Source organism: Gymnogyps californianus, chromosome 5 (assembly GCF_018139145.2).
Source record: "Gymnogyps californianus isolate 813 chromosome 5, ASM1813914v2, whole genome shotgun sequence".
Taxonomy (NCBI): Eukaryota; Metazoa; Chordata; class Aves; order Accipitriformes; family Cathartidae; genus Gymnogyps; species Gymnogyps californianus.
Window position 1 is genome coordinate 29,411,835 of NC_059475.1, and position 16,651 is coordinate 29,428,485.

Here is a 16,651-nt window from a genome sequence, read left to right on the forward strand (position 1 = left end):
TTGTTTTCCCTGAAACCGGTGTTTCTGGATCAAGAACATGGGATTAATTTACAAGGAGGCTTAGGCACTGTGGATGGCAGAGGTGAAAGGCCGGAATTGCTGTTGCCATACCAGTTACAGAGCACTTGCTAATTACAGCTACAGTCATTGTGTATATTAGTGCAAGGCATAAATTTGCCACTCCCCTGCCCCAGTTTCACACTACAGGGACTCCTTCAACTGTAATATTATGCAACAGTGAGATAAATATGGCTTAACAATATTAGCATTACGCTTTAAACAGTGTGCTGAGCTGTGCTACAAGCATGAACCAGTTAATCAGTCTTGGAAGGCCAGGAATTAGTAACTTCTCAAATAGGAGATTGAGTCCCGGGAATGGTCAGAATTAAGATGATCCATTTCTGTCTCCTGGTTCAGCAAGGGCATGGCTCTCTGTAACAGCACTGCATGGCTGTCTTTGACTTTGCTGCCCTGGGTTTAGAGGTCTCTCCATTAAATCTAGTGACCATAAACTGTTGGACATTATGTTACCCTCTCAGCCAGGTACTGTGAGACTTGTACTGTACTTAAAATAGTCTGAGAGCCAGTCATTGAAAACTGGTGCAGCTCTGGCAACTTAAATGAAGCTGTATGAACCAGTGTCTATCAGTGTCCCTTCTGACTGGATTTTGTCTTCTCAGTGTTATTTACAATAGTTCTGTATTCCTGTTGCTCTTGGTGTGTTTAAGGGTGGTGTTATCACACCCTCTCCCTTTCAGTACTGTTGGTACATTTTCTTGTGGTTGAAAGTTATTGGCCTCTTGTCTGTGGTGAGGCTAGAGGGCATGGAGGGGAACTCTGTCTTTTTCAGGTTTTCCTTCTTACAGTATGGAAATCAGATTGGAGATGGAGATTAGAACAGGTTACTCTTGATGTTGTGACAGAATATTTAAGTATCCCTTATTTGACTCTTCCTTTGTTTTTTTCCAGTGGAGAGTGTAGGGATCAGTGATGAGCTGAAGACGAAACTCAAAGATGTCCTAATCCAGGAACAGCAGTTCACTTTGGGAAGAATGTTGGGCAAGGGTAAGAACGAAAACTGAACAAGGCTTTGCACTGAAAGTCCCACTTGTGTTATCTTTACTGTTTAGTAGGGAGAAGCAATTATAAGCAGACAGTTTTCTCTCCTTCTGCTTGTAGATGGCAATTTAAATGGAACTTCCCCTTCTGCTGGGATAAAACATTTCAAAGGTTTAGCATAACTAAGAGGATATTGGCTAAGCCATTCCTATAATATGGCTCTACAGAGTCATGAACTGCAGTCTATGCTGAGCTTTCCAGAGTACTGTTGATTCACTGGTGTGTGAATCTCTTTCAGAGATTTAAACAAAGGAATATTCAATTAAACTTCTACACTTTCTACTAACGAAGTGGTGCTATAGAATTCCTGCCATTTATATAAGCGTGCATCAAGTATTAAACAGGCTGAGACAATACAGAGACAGAGATGATCTACCTCAAACACTCCAACCCCTCAAAAAAAATGTTGATTCAGTTTCAGATATTCTCAACATCTGGGGTGGTTTGACTCCAGATTTTAGTTTGGGCTCTTATAGAGGCACATTTGGAACAGGTACTGAATTTTGCTGACATTTGTCCTCATTAGCTCAGGTCCTTAGGAGCTCTTTTGACTGTGGATCTCCATCTGGATCTCCCACACAGGTGCTCCTAACATTTCTCTGAGATTTTGAGGTCAGGAGGGGTGGGCAGAGTAAAGGTGGGATGCTTCTCACTTAACTTTAGCTAAAAGATTGGCCCAGAAACTGTGTGAAAAGATGGTTTTGAATTCAGATTTCCCAAATGGCAGGCCAGTATGCTAACTGTAGATTCATCCTTCCCTACTTCTCAGGCTGAAGGCAATCTCTAGAAATAATTGAAAACATGTAATGATAAAGCCAGTAACTAAGAGAGGAGCATAAGTCAGGGGTCATAAGCAAAAGGAAGCTGAAGTTTTTGGCTTCTTTTTTCTTTGTAAGACTAGTTTTATTGCAGTTTTCTTTGACCCTTTCCCACTGGGAGCATTCTTCCACTCCATCCCTCCTAGAACAAATGCATTTCTTTCAGAGCAGGAAGATGACCTTCCTGCAGAAGTGGTCTCAGAGGGCTTAACAATACTAAGTAATTAAACAGCTGTGTCATCTGTTTGTGAGTGTCAGCTCTTGGCTAGTTTCTGGGATCCTGCTTCAATGCTTCTGGGCGGTCCCCATGACAGGTAACAAACTGGAAATCGGCTGCAGTGGGGCCCCTGGGGGTGGCCTTGGTGGGAGGACGCTCGCTGGCAGGATCTGGTCTGTGTTGTCAGCTCCATTCCTCCAACCCCACGCTCAGCATACAGGTTATAAGATGGCATGACTGCATTATCTTGGGCTCTGCTGACTCTACAGCTGAGCAATAGCTCCATAATACGGAAGCAGTACAAAATGCCTTTGCTCCTTCCCATTTTCCTCTTTTGTGGTCAGATCCACTGCTCATGGTTATTGTGAAATAAGCATGTGCTATACAGTAGTGAAGGACACTGGTGAAAAGTTAGTGGAAAGATAATGCTTTTGGGGAAGGTGCCCCAAGTGCCATATTTTGCTTCCTTCTTTTCAGTACCAGAGTTCCTCATACTAATGCATTTTGGGTGGGGTAAACAGTTACAAAATTAGAGAGAGCAAATCTAGAGCCAGATCTAATGCAAAGAGGCTGTTACGCTGTGGTATAAAGTCACTTCAGGCTAAAATAATTTGAAGAGGGTTTGGCCAGTTGTGTTTCCTCTTATCTCCCTTAGAGAACACACCAGGGTAAACACTTCCTCCTGCAAATTAGCATATCACACACAAGTAGGTGTTCTATGTTTTTTCTGGTCAGCTGTGATTCACAGAAGTCATTCCCTGAGTTTTGAGAGATAAAGCCTGATCGTGTCTCAAATGATTGAGTCCTGGCACCATTACTCAGCTCTGACGGCTGTCAGCCCTGAGAGCTTCCTCAGCCAACTCATCCACTCACTGCTCTAGCTAATAGCCCCCTCTCTGACCAGAGCCTCAGTCAGACTCATCTCTCATGATATGGCTTCCCCAGAAATGTCTGCCTGGGATCCCAGCTTACACTCTGACTCCACATCGTCCATCTGGTAGGGGATTGCTTTCCTTCCTTTTTGTTTTGCTTTGCCTTCTGGACTGCCAGCACAGTGGCCTCTGTCTACTGGTAGTGCTTCCTCTTCTAGGCACACATGCTGAAAGCTGCTGGCTGGAACTGCAGAATGAAAAATGAAGCTGGTAGCTGCATTTCTTATGGTTATTCAGCTTCTTTGCCAGTGACTCCTGGAGTGAACCTGCTGTGAATCATACTTTCTTCACAAGAAGCTGTTCCCTCACTGCCTGCTCTGGTCATTTCACAGGGGAGTTTGGGTCAGTTCGAGAGGCACTACTGAAGCTAGATGATGGCTCTTTCCAGAAAGTGGCAGTGAAGATGCTGAAAGGTAAGTGGGAGCAGGGCTACGTGAAGTACTTAAGAGAAGAGAGCTTGGAAAGGTTAAATGTTATCTGTCCTGTTCTCCAGCAAACATCCCCTGATGCTCTTTACTCCTCTCTGAGCTTCCCACTCAGCCACTCTGCCCATGTTGCCTCCCATCCCTTCCACGTCAGTCTTTTTGTAGTGGAAGCTCTTCAGGGAAGGACCTATACCACCTTAGTTGCTTGTACAGCATGTAGCACGTGGTGAGTGCAACCAAATCCAAGTCATAGCTACAGCTTCTTCTGTGTATGGAGGGTCTCGTTCAGTTGCTTGATTCAACACAGCACTACATCATGTGGCATAGACAGCTCAGACAGGTCTACTTTGCCCTAATAATTCAGCAGTGAAAGATGGTATTCCTCCAAGCATATATCCTGGAATAAACAGAATAGTGTTTGGGCTGAATGCAGCGACAAGCTAACTCGTCTCAGTCAGGCATATTTGACTAAGTAGTCTAACTCCCTTCTGATTTGTCATTTGATGAGTGTACATAACAAGGGCAACTAACACGTTCATCGGGCAGAAGTCTGTAACAAGAAAAGCAATAAATAGATAGGTATAAGTCAAAGCAAGTATGTGCATATATTTATGTATATATATGTTAACCTATGTTATTTCACCCCTGTTGCCTGTAAGGCAAGAATTAACTGTGACTGACTTAAAGTAGTCGCACTCACTTATCTCTGGAGCTGAGTTTGGCTGCCACAGAATACCAGTTTGTACTAAATATACTAGTACGACATTAGTGCAAGTTGCATTATTCTATCCAGTTTCAACAATAATTCTAATCAGTTTGCAAGCTTTTGTGTAGTCAGACTGTTTACCTTCAAGCATCTAACTTGGGAACTCTCTGTCACTCTCCAGAGGCACCTTCCTTTCTCCATTGACTGTAAAAAGGGAATCTACTTTTGTCTTCTGAATCATATTTAAATTACTTGCCTAAAGCAGATAATGTGAATACTCCCCTACAGGTCTGAGTCTGATCTTGCAGCAGGACTGGAGGACTCCTGCTAAATTCAGCAGTAGCAGTGGGGGACGTAGTCCACTGGGCTAATTCTTGATTATACTGATATACTTCCATAAATCTGGAGTAATAGCAATGAGAAATAATATACTCCAAATTTATGCTGATGTATGTCACTGCTGAATTTGGTCCAAGCTCTCCAGTAGTGTGCTTATGTAAGAAATCTTAGCTCTAGCATCTGAGAAGACTCAATCATGCTAAGAGACATAAAAGCGTTGATCTTTCATGCCATCCTTATCGGAGATGAATTGGGATCTGCCATGCCAGCCAGGGGCTCCAGGCCATCTCCTCAGTTTCAACATTTTCTTTAATTTTGTGTGACATCTTCTCTCCCCAACATTGTAGTTTAGGTCCTTTTAGCTAATTAATTCTTAAATCTTTAACCCACACGTGATTTGCATGGCTTCCAAGGAAAGTTGTTACTGAGAAAAGAGCTTCTAATCAGCAGGTCTTTACTCTGCCAAGAACCAATTTACCAGATGTCCCTGATGTGTGCTTACTGCCACCCATCCCAGGAGAAAGTGTCAGGCTCTGCTTTGTTGTAAACTGGCTCATCTAGCTGTCGGTCTGAGAGGATGTGCTGTGCCACAAAGAACAAGCTTCTAATAATCACAATCTGTAAAGTCCCTTGGAGCCACCCACAAAGGAAGAAAACTTACAGTCACTTTTTTGCAGCGGACATCTTTACCTCGACTGACATTGAGGAGTTCCTGCGAGAGGCTGCATGTATGAAGGAGTTTGACCACCCGCATGTCACTAAACTGATTGGTAAGCCAGCGCTGCTGCTTGTGCCACAGACCACCTCCCATTCCTGCACAATCCCACACAGCCTCACATACTGACCCCCACTGCTGTCCAAGGCAGTGCTAGTGCAGCCACCTCTGTGCTGCATATATCAGCATTGCTCCTTCCCGGGCCTAGAGGGAGTTGGAGTGTGCGTAAGTGCTCACAACACTTGCCATCATACACTGGTGATAAGCATCTCTTATTTAAGCCATTTCTTTGGTTCTTGCAAATACTACAGGGAGAGTTTGGCTGGCTGAGATATGTCTAAACTGCGAAATGTGGACAGGTGGGTTGGTAGACAAATAGAGGGAGGGGAGATTGTGCCTTTCCAAAATACTGAGTAAGAAGCAAGACATTTGTGGGTGGGCGCTATGGAACATGGGCAATTTTCAGAATGTGGAGATTGCTCTGCAGAGCCTGGGGTTTGGGGCTGTCTGGTCTGGAGTGATCCTAGAAACATTTATAGCCTGTCCTGCAAGGAGAGCTGAGAGGCACTAGGCACTTAGTACTGCCTCTGAATTCAACAGGGTTAGAGGTGTCTTAACACCTCCTGGCATGAAGCCATGCAAAGGAGCTTGGAGCATGGAAGCTACGCACCAAAACTGCACATTTTCCTCCAAATTTGTAAGAGAAAGCCTGTAAGATTCCCCTTGGGACTGATCTGTTTGCTAAAACCCCTTTGCTGTGTGTGTTCTCAATTAGGAGTCAGTCTACGGAGCCGTCCCAAGGGCCGTCTCCCGATTCCCATGGTGATCCTGCCCTTCATGAAGCATGGAGACCTTCATGCTTTTCTGTTGATGTCACGGATTGGGGAAAACCCTTTTGTAAGTCTGTCTCACTGTGGAATTCCTTCTGGGAGGGTATGGGTTTTCAGAGAATGTACTCGGATCAGTTCGGGGTTGGTCTCCCAAAGGCATTGGCAGATGACTGCATTTTAATACCAGAGAAAGTTGTGAGATGTGATGTTGAAGTATTTCATTCCATGCATGTTGAGGACCAACTCCTCCATTCCATCCCCTCCCTATATCCCCCATCTCTGCTCAGTAAGCTAGCAGCAAATCTTGCAGTTTTGCCATACGTGTTTGAAAGTTTCCTGGAACAGAACTTAAACTGTTATTTCTTTCAGAACTTGCCTGTTCAGACACTCCTCAAGTTCATGATTGACATTGCCAGCGGGATGGAGTACTTGAGCTCAAAAAATTTCATACACAGGGACCTTGCAGCTCGGAACTGCATGTAAGTGACCCATGAGTTTTTAGGGAAAAAAAAGATGAAAGTGGGTGAGAGAGGGATGAGAAGCCTTTCGTGTGACAAAAGTGGGGAGGGGTCCTGTCCGAGAATGCTGGTCCTTGCATTTAAGTGACAAGAGGCATAGGGGAGCCATGGCCACGGGGGCAGGGGGGTGTAGTGGTGGTGCTGGGAGCAGGGAGCAACTCCTAATGTCCCATTGAGCTTCCAAATAGACCCTATTTATAAGGAACTTTTCCATCATTGGTCTGCACATATAGTTTCATAGAGTTGATTACAATATAGGTTTGTAATTAGTCACTCTAATGGCTGTGTGTCAGCATGGGCTATTTGTTCTGCAATATAATGTAACCAACAGGAGAGAATGGGTTTGGCTGTGTTAGGAGAAAGGAACTTTCATTGTAGCCTGAAGTCTGTATTTCTTGTATCTGTTTTGAGGACTTGATTATCACAATATAAGAAATGTAGAATTTCTCTGAAAGCTTGTGGAGAATGCCTTTAGAAATAATTGCATGGTGAACACACTGTATGATCCCACATTGCTGTTCTTGTCCCCAAACTACCTTGCCTGCTTTGAAGGGAAGAAAAGTCCTTTTTTATCCTCTCCACTCTGCTTCTTCCCTGAGTAAGGAACAACCCATTCTGGCAGACAGAACTCTGCCTCTGAACAAAACCACAACAACTGGTAAAATCCAGAATGAGACACAGATTTCCAAAGGCATTTGAATGTCCAGATGTACAGACAGGAGCCTGATAGTCTTAATGAAGAATGATGGGTTAGCCTGCTTTGACATTTATGAGAAACCCACACTGATTTCCTATTTTTAAACATCTGAAAAATACAGACTTCCTCCAGAGGAAGCTGAATGCCTATTTCAGCACATCTTCTGGGGAAAGCGGGGAGTCCTTTATGAGGCCTGGGAGCATGAAGTCTTTGTGGGCTTTACTTGCACTATCTACCAATGTGTCTAGGTTTAAGTGGGTGACAAAGCAATTCAGACCATTAACCAGGCCTGGAGAGATGTTGCAGATCTAGTTTGAGCAGTTGTAATAGGCAGTCTAGGCAAGCACAGTATGTTTTTTTGATTGCCTATACAGGGTGCAAGCCTTAGTGGTAGCAGCGAGCACTGCAGATGTCCTCTGATAATCTTGGAAACTACAGAAAGTATCTGAGTTCACTTTGTGTAACAGAGTAGACCATCTGAGGATAGCCATTTCCTTACTTCCTTAGTCCTAATTATCTCCCTGTTAGTCTCAAGGAACTGATTTGAGACCCCTAAACCATTTTACATTGGTCACAAAATAGATGAAGTCATTATCCTTCTGGGTAATAGTTGGTGAACTATATACCTCAGTTCCCTGGACATAACTTTTTTTTTTTGCCTGAGGTAGCCAATAAATGCTTTCCTCAGTCAAGAAAACTTTCCCTTAGGTTGGATGAGAACATGAACGTGAGTGTTGCAGACTTTGGGCTTTCTAAGAAAATCTACAGTGGAGACTACTACCGTCAGGGCTGTGCCTCCAAGCTGCCAGTGAAGTGGCTTGCTCTGGAAAGTCTGGCGGATAATCTGTACACAACACACAGTGATGTGGTGAGTTTTGCTCTGGTGCATTTGGGGACCACTTGTATTCCCGCTGAAGTGGAAGAATCCTTCTGTATTCGTTGAGGGTAGGAAAAGGCCCTGGTGATGGGAAAGGGAGTTTGCCTTGTGTTTGAGGGACAGTGCTACCTCTGCTTTGGGTGCTGTCAGAACTCAAGACTAAAAATATGTGCGAGTGGTTTATGGCAGAGGATGTGAACCCTTTCCTCTTGTCCTTTGGTCCTTCATTTTTCAGTGCTTATCCTCATCCTCTCCTTCACCTTTCCCCTTCTCCTCTTCCTTTTCCTCTCTCTTTATGCAGTCTCTTCTTTCTTACTGTTATTCTTTTTCCTTTCTCTTCTGCATGACAATTTGAAGGTGACATTTGAAATGCATGTAACCCACACACTCATGTACAAGTGCAGCAAAGGTACTCTATCCTACAGAAGGCATTGGTGGAACTTCATAGATTCTGAATATATCAGTGCTTAGACACTCCTCCCCATAACTTCACCCCGGGGGAGTAAGGCTAAACCCATTCATCTGAAATTTTTGCTTCCTTTCCCTTTGTTTTTGTGTTTTGTTTTTTTTTCTTCTGATACCTTCTCCCCTCTTCCTTGCTGCCTTTTGATCTAGCTTCACACTAGTTTTGTCCTTCAGGCCTGTGGACTTGCCTTCCCAGTTACCCATGTCACAGTGTCCCTGAAGAGATCACCAAGAGTGCCTTATAACTTGGCTGTTGTGTTGCCCAGTGATTGCTGTAACCACTGTAGACAGCGCTTAGTGATAGGTGATTGCTAGTTCAGCCACTTTACAAGAGACACTGGACAGGGTTTTGCTTATGAAAGTAATAATTTTTTGCACCTAACAAGCTTTGCAGTTTAGTTTAAATGTACGACTGTTGCAGTGTAGAGCACAAATGAAAATCAGCCATAAGAGGTTTGTTCCTTGCCCTGCTTATTGGCTAAACTCTGCTTTCATTTGTGCCTGTGCATTTCCAGTAACTCAGAATCTGGCTCAATGAATTACAAAACTGATTTGTGAGCCCCAAACCAAAATCTTCTTATAGCTGGGAACCACAAAACAGATACCCCGTACCTTAAAGAACCATGAGTAGGAGATGCTTGGGAGAGGTCTGCAGGTGGAAGACAGCAGTAGCTCCCAAATCTTCCCCTGCTCCACTGCACGATGGGGCCAGGCAGGGCCTTCAGCTGTCTCCCAAGATGATGTGTCAGCATCAGAGGCATCTCATGGGTCATTTCTTTGTTTTCTAGCTAGAGTTGGGATAGTCCTTGCATCACTGCTGCTCACGTGATGTTACCCTGGACTGGGAGGGTCGGCACAGTCTGAGCATACTGAAACCCCACCCCAGCGAGCAGGGAACTGTCTGTTCACTTGTTCTGTGTGCTGTTCCCTTTCAGTGGGCGTTTGGGGTGACCATGTGGGAGATTGTGACCCGAGGGCAAACCCCTTATGCTGGCATTGAGAATGCAGAAATCTACAACTACCTCATCAGTGGGAACAGGCTGAAGCAGCCGCCGGAGTGCCTGGAAGATGTGTGAGTACTTCCTCGCCCTGCTGACATGTGATTCCTTGAGAAGTTTGGCTCACTGGAAGGAAACGGGGGCAGCTGGCTGAGATGCTGATCTGAATCTATCCACTTTCCAGTACACAGAGGCATTCACTAGAAAGTCTCTGGGTTAGCTACCAGATACTCTCTGCTGGCAGAGCTCCCTGGAACCTGTGGTAGCTACATGAGCAGCTAACTTGGCTCAAGCGTTTGAACAATGTCAACATTAGCAGCTCTTGGCTTTGTGGAAACTACAGTTGTGTTTCCAGAAACTCACTGCACCCTACCTTCTCAGGCCAGCATCTGAGAAAAGAGATGAGTTTCATGGCACACCCTGAAGGCTGAATAGAAAAGCAATCTAGCAAGACTACGAGGAAACTGGATTGCAGAGGCAGTGGCCTGCATGTGTCTTTCAAAGCTTGGCCCAATTTTCAAAATTGAATCTACTACTCTCACAGAAACAGCAGGATGAAAGAGAAGAGAGCAGACAGGAGGATCTAAGGTTCTGTAGATCAGTGTCCCACCTTAAATTACAAGTGGAAACAAAACTGGGACAATCTTGCAGATACTGGTTTCAGGCATTTTCAGACTTGCAGGAAGGACTTGGGTTGCCCACATGGGAGCAGGCAGCCACATGCTGCAGCCTGTGCTCCTGCCTTAGTCCTGCGGCCAAGGGACCATTCTTGGCCAGCAGGTTACATGAAATGTTTGCTGAGGAACCCTTGCTCCATGGGTGGTGGCTGGAGTTTCCTGGAGTCCATACATGGGGCTGAGGTCCCCCAGGGAGTGTCACCATAACTGCTCCCAGGGTAAAAGCTTGCCTAGTCTGGACAAGGTGAAATCATTTCACTGAGTGCCGAAGCAAGTCTCTGTTTGCTCTGTGTCATGCCCAAAGCAAGACATAACTATGAGCACTGACTTTAGTGGCCTTTGCAAGCCATTCCTTGTGTGTAAAATGGACATGAAGTCCTTTTTCCTCCCTCTTCCCTCCTGCTCTGATGATGGATTATTTCATGTGGTTTCTGTTCTCCAGCCTTTTTTCCACATAGGGCATAATCTGTACTCTTGTTATTAAAGCTGTACACTTCTATCTTCTCAGCAGTTCATATTAACTGTTCCTGAGTTTAAATGAAAACATCGTTATACCACTGCTTAAATTCATTATATGTCTGTATCTTGACTGCTGTGAGTAGCTTTGGTTCCAAGTTGTGGAACTTATGGCCATAGGATGTTACAGATGCCAAAAGTAGAGAAGAGATTAAAAAACCTGCTAGGCATTGAAGAAAAATCCATCAAAAGCTACTAAAAAGGTACAACCTCCATTTCGAGAGGCCCTTGAGCTACAGGTTATTGAGACCTGAGAGAATATACCAGAAAGATCTCACTACATGCTCACCCTCAGCTTATGTGCTTTCGCTAAGCGTCTGCTACTGGCCACTGTCAGAGCCAGGGTACTGGGGCAAATGGGCTTTTGGGCTGACTCAGTACAGCCAGTTTTCTACCTTTCTTTCAAATGAATTTCTGCTGTTTGCCAGCGAGGGTAAAAGAAAGTATTTAATCTGGTGCCACAGAATAGGAAGTTTCTATTTTATCTGGAGCATTTAGAGTTATTTCTACTGTTCGTGAGGGACGTAAATCACGATTAAGACAACTGAACCATAGAAGCTTTCTGGAAAACTAGTGTGAGATCAAAAACAGTCTTGTAAAGCTGATAGCAAGCAAGGGACACAAAAAGTAAAATAAAAGCCATCATGAAATGGTTTATTTCCCAGTAAAGGCCATATCAGATTTTTTCCATTCACAAGTTTAACTGAGGTTCGTTTGTCTGCGGTGTTTTTCAGTGCCAGTACTGTGCTTTGTTCCTGTTCCCTGCAGAACTGGCAACAACAATAACGCCATAGGAATGCAGCTGCCAGTCTTGTGGGTGATGCACAAAGAGGGGGAGGACAATGGCTCTGGCCGTGCTCCAGCCCAGTGGGCTCCGGCGGGAGGCCTGGCCGGCGGGAGGCCAGCCAGCGCAGGCGCCAAGCCACGAAGGCGGCCGCAGGGGAGCAGAGCTCCTCGCCCCTTGCCTGAGCACAGGCCATTGGAGCCAGCGAAATCTCCTGATGCTGGCCCTTGGGCAACCAGAGCTGAGGTGGCTGGCATTTGACCGCAGGAGAAACGCTGCAGGATGGGGCCTGAGGCTGGTAACGGCACTGAACACATCTTCTGCGTAGGGGTGGTGCCATTGTAGTAGAAAGGCCGTTTCAGCATCCCTCTTCCAGCAGTGAAGCTGTTGTCCATTCCTCCACAGCCCTCTAAACAAACCCACTGTGCCTTTTTCCAGTCCCACTGGTAACCTGTCGGGCAGCAACAGCGGCACACCTCCATTACACCAGGAGCGCTGAGTTAACACGGTGTGAAAAAAGAATATTCTGGAAATAACTTTCACCTCCCGCAGTTGGATCTCTGTTTTCTTTCTTCCTGTGTTTTATCTGCTCTTGAGCTAGAATCTGGAGGGATGGCTTCAGCCGCAGCAGAGGTTGTTAGGATGCTTTTTGTGAATAAATTCAAAAGCTATTACTAAGTGGTGTCACACTCATGGTCTTATTCTAGTTCTCCAGAGACAGCGAAACGAGGTTTTTACCAAGAAGTTCAGCATTCTTTGACAGGGCTTTTGGGTTTTTTGGTACTAAATAATTATTTTGACCAAAATGAGAATGCCTTTGAAAACAGGAAGGAACAAGGAATTAGAACCATAATGGCTGCCCATGTCCTGTCACCTGTGCAAGGGCAAAGCCGATAGGTTTTGGGGAAAGTGTCTGTGCTTTTTAAGCTGCACTGCACAGAGCCCCTGTTGGAGGTGCAGGGGGTGGCTGCTCTGCTTCTTAGTGCTCTTGTCCCCCTCTGTTTTGCAGCTACGATCTCATGTGCAGATGTTGGCATCCTGAGCCCAAGCTACGTCCCAGCTTCGGAGTGCTCCGGTCCCAGCTGGAAATGATTCGGGGGAGGATGTCCACACTCTCTTCCAGTCAAGATCCTCTCTATGTCAACATTGGGAAGGACAAAGAGGCGTCTGCGAGTGACCCTGCCCTGCACGCCTCCTTTGGAAATACGGACGGTGAAGAGACCGTTGCTGGGGCAGCTGCTGCTGTCACAAGTGACTATCGCTACATCATGAGCCCCTTGTGCCTTGGAGATGATGCTGAGGGTGAAAGGCATCCAGATGGGCAGGAAGGGGAGGACAAAAGCCTTCTGTATGAGCTGGAGACAGAAGGAGAGAAAAGTTGTTAGCCTGTACATAGCAGTGACACTCTGCTTCCCTGGGACGGGATGTGTGCAGCCGCGGTGCCGTGTCACCTGGGGCTCTGATGCCAGATCTGGAATGGCTTTGAACAGCACTGGCCGGAGCTCTTGGGCGGCTTTTGTAGTTTTCACCACCTGTGTGGGCTGCAGTGGCGGACGGCTTGGAAGGACCCCAAGCCCAACATCCCCTTGGATTTGGGGGAGGGGGGCAGTAGGGTTACAGGTTGATCGCATCCCGCTGAAAGGAGTTCAAAGCTAAGGCGGGCAGTCAGAGTCTATGCTCTGCTCCTTCTCACTGACTGCTGGAGCAGAGCTGAATACACCTTCTGTTCAGTCAGTGCTCGCTCTTGTGTAGATGTTGTCTTCGATCCTGGCTGCGTGACTTCAGGACTGGTACCTCTGAAAACACTAGTGGGTATTTACACTGTAATTCAGGACAAGAGAGCAAAATTCACCTTGTGTTCACTCAGCAGTACTGCCTAGACTTGTTGCCTTACTCAGTGGTTCTCAAACTGATCTGCGGATCTGCTTCTACACAGCATTGAATTTGAACATCTGGCTTATTTCATGCAGTGACACTTGCTGCTTCCTCAGTCCGAGGCTCTTTTAAGAGTTTCAGACGTTTTGGTGAGCAATGAAATTAGAAAAAATGAAAATCCAGCATCCCTCTTCACCCCACGTACTGCTTTCATGTCTTTCTTTTTCTTCTGTTTGATGCCAGTTCAGGCCTGACCAGACTTGCAGCTGGCATTTAAATGCGAAGGGAGGGAGAGCAGCTGGCATGTGTGAGGACAGAATCTAACTTCAAAGGGATGGAAAGGAAACACTGTAGAGAGGACTTAACAGCAGTATGGGGAAACAGTGCTAATTAATGCTAAGTGCTGCCCTGCAGGAGAGGAAGGAGACAGCTCAGATACAGAATGGCAGACTTGCTTCAGTTTCAGCTGGAGCAGGATTCAGCATTTGCTTTAAAATAGGATTCTTTTAATCTTTCTCTTTAACAGTCCTATGACTTTTTCAAGTAACCAAGTGCTGAGGCTGCTGTAGTGAAGGTGTGAAATCGGTTTTGGAAGGTGTGTGTGTGTTAGGGGGAAGGGATCAACTGGGAGATCTCTTTCTGAAGAGAGAGTCCTCATGATGAAAAAGCTTGAGAACCACTGGCCTTCCTATTTAGGTCTTCAGGCATGCTGTAAAAGTCACATCAGAACATAGACTAGTATCACTGCAGCCTTCCAGACAGGGCAAAATTAATGGTTTTGCTCTTCGGGTTTTATTTTGTTTTCCAATCAGCATGTCTGACTCACTATAACTGCAAGCTTGTGTGGTTTTTAATAATTTAATATTTTACTGTAAATCAGCATTTGTTTTGTGCAGTGGTTCCCAGCAAGGAAGTGCAGTTACATCTTACTCTACTTATCCTAAATATTTGCTAGATCTTAATTTCTTTTATTTCCAGTGCGCTGAAGACTTGGCAGTGTCACAAGACTTAGGATTCCACATTGCTCTTCCTCAGAAACGAATACCACAAATGTCATCATTTGCTGAGTTGGCAAAGGTGGGACCAGTAAGTCAAATGAGATTGCAGACTTGGTATCAGAACACTCCACCCTTCGATGCCCAGTATTTGCTTATTGTAAGGTTTGGGGCTAACTACAAAATTCAGGTCCAGTTTCAGCCCTTAGTGAGAACACTTCCTAGGGAAGGGGAATTTCGGCCTGGGGGTTGGGCATGGGTCCTTTCTGTAAAGTTTCCTACTGAACAGCAATGTCCTACAGATGTCTCCAGAAGTTCAGTACAGTTTCTCAGTCGCAGATACAAACTGCACCATCTTAAATCCCAGGCAGTACAGGGTTTTCTCTTCATTTAGCTGGAATGCTGTAAATGCAGGTGAGAAGATAACACCTAACAAAGGGTAACAAAAACCTGTGCGGTACACGTTTGCAGTGAGGGCAGAAGGCTATGCTCCCTGCAGCTGCCTGGAAGCGCAGATGTACATATAGACTCTAACTTTGGGAAGCATGTCTTTAGTTTTTATGCATTTTTTAATAATAAAACATGTACTGTGTCTGAGTCCCAGCCTCTTACCTGTGGCAGAGTTTGTGATGATGCTCACTTACTGGGTGGTGTCATAGCGAATCTGTCAGCCCCAGCTGAAAGCCGTCTTATTCCCTTCACCAACCATCATTAAGCTACTTTTTGGAGGCACAGAACATGTTTGGCCTCCCCGGATGGCAGTTACTCTGCATTGCTCCAACCTTGAGACTGTGAAGGCTGAAATCTGATGGGCATGGGTCGGTGGTTCCACAAAGAGACGGGCTCTGTGGCCACCGCTGTGCAGGAGCCTGGGGAGAAGCCCTTACTGGGACATGCTGCATCCTACCTGGGAATGCAAAATCTCTGCATCAGTTCCTCCCTGAAAACTGTTGCCTGCACCCAGCCAACTACAGGCAGTGCTCTCTGTGGAAGAGAGGTTTGGAGGCGGTAGGTAAAATTCAGCTGCTGAGTCCAATGTTCCAAGCACAACAGAAAAGTGCCCCTGGATTTCCAGCTCGAAGAGAAGAAAAGGTGTACCTCACGCTTTTATTCTTCATCAGCAAACGGCACGTTGCACGCCCTCTGCCTGCCAGCTCACACAGAGAGGAAGAGTAATGGTAAGCGGTACGAGCACTCACCCCCCCATCTGCAATGCAGGAAAAAAGACTTCTGAAGCACGAAGCAGCTGATTTAGTTAATATTTTAAGGTTCCATTGCCCAGTGATGTCTTTTGGATCTGGTTCAAATGATGATTTAATCCTTTTGCACGCAAGCCTGGTCAGACCAGGTACAAATGTGGCTGTGTTGTGGGTGGGAGAAGCGACACCAGAAGAAAAGCTAGTGAGAAAAGAGGGAGGGAAGGAGATTTTAAAATGGGGACAAATGGGACGAGCTGTGAAGACAGCAAACAAAGGAGTCGGAAAGCAGAGATGGGGAATTTTGTATATGGAATCCCAGAACAGAGAAAGCATTGCCCCAGCTGGGACCAGGCAGGAGTCTGAGGTGGGGGCTGGCTTTGTGTTTTGGTAAACGATGAGATGCTCTGGTCCAGCCCGGGTGCCCTGCAGCGTGTTGGTCTTAAGTCGTAAAGAGGCTGTACGCAACTGGCCTGGCTCTGCATCTGCTTGGCGACAGCGCTATGCCCCTGACCCCAGGGAAGCTTTAGCCTGACTTCTGATTTAGGCACCGGTCTGACACAGTGGTTTCCTAACTAAACCAAATGTTTCCCCACAACGACCCTTTTTTTCCACCACTTTTTTTCCACCTTTTTTTCCACCAAGGGCAGCAGCCCTTGTCCCATCCCCTGCGGTGGGACAGCTGAGGGGCACTGCATGTTTCTGCTGAAACAACCTCTGTCCCACACCGGTAAGGCTGACCACACTCCTCCTCCATCCATGTCTCCCTGAGGATGGGACAGGGTCTCCTCCTTTCTAATGCAGGCTCAAGCCACTCAGGGCAGTTACCAGCTCAGCTGTGAGGCAGCGTGACCCCACAGTACCTAGCAAGGGCACAGCAGAAGCTCACAGCACTGGCTATGTTGTGTAGGGGTAGTTAATGCATGAGGAGAGATGCCTCCATCAGCTCCAG

At 46.0% G+C, this 16,651-nt stretch overlaps 1 protein-coding gene across 1 annotated transcript in view; it reads left to right on the forward strand.

Moving 5' to 3' along the window:
* TYRO3 (TYRO3 protein tyrosine kinase) overlaps positions 1 to 15,100 on the forward strand; it is a 43,391-nt gene extending 28,291 nt beyond the window's left edge. The window contains exons 12-19 of the mRNA XM_050898223.1: positions 970 to 1,065; positions 3,419 to 3,499; positions 5,234 to 5,326; positions 6,047 to 6,168; positions 6,471 to 6,580; positions 8,025 to 8,184; positions 9,594 to 9,730; positions 12,643 to 15,100. Coding sequence (XP_050754180.1) covers positions 970 to 1,065; positions 3,419 to 3,499; positions 5,234 to 5,326; positions 6,047 to 6,168; positions 6,471 to 6,580; positions 8,025 to 8,184; positions 9,594 to 9,730; positions 12,643 to 13,018 — 1,175 coding nt within the window. The 3' untranslated portion in view covers positions 13,019 to 15,100. The remainder of the gene's footprint in view (positions 1 to 969; positions 1,066 to 3,418; positions 3,500 to 5,233; positions 5,327 to 6,046; positions 6,169 to 6,470; positions 6,581 to 8,024; positions 8,185 to 9,593; positions 9,731 to 12,642) is intronic.
* Positions 15,101 to 16,651: the final 1,551 nt, after the last annotated feature.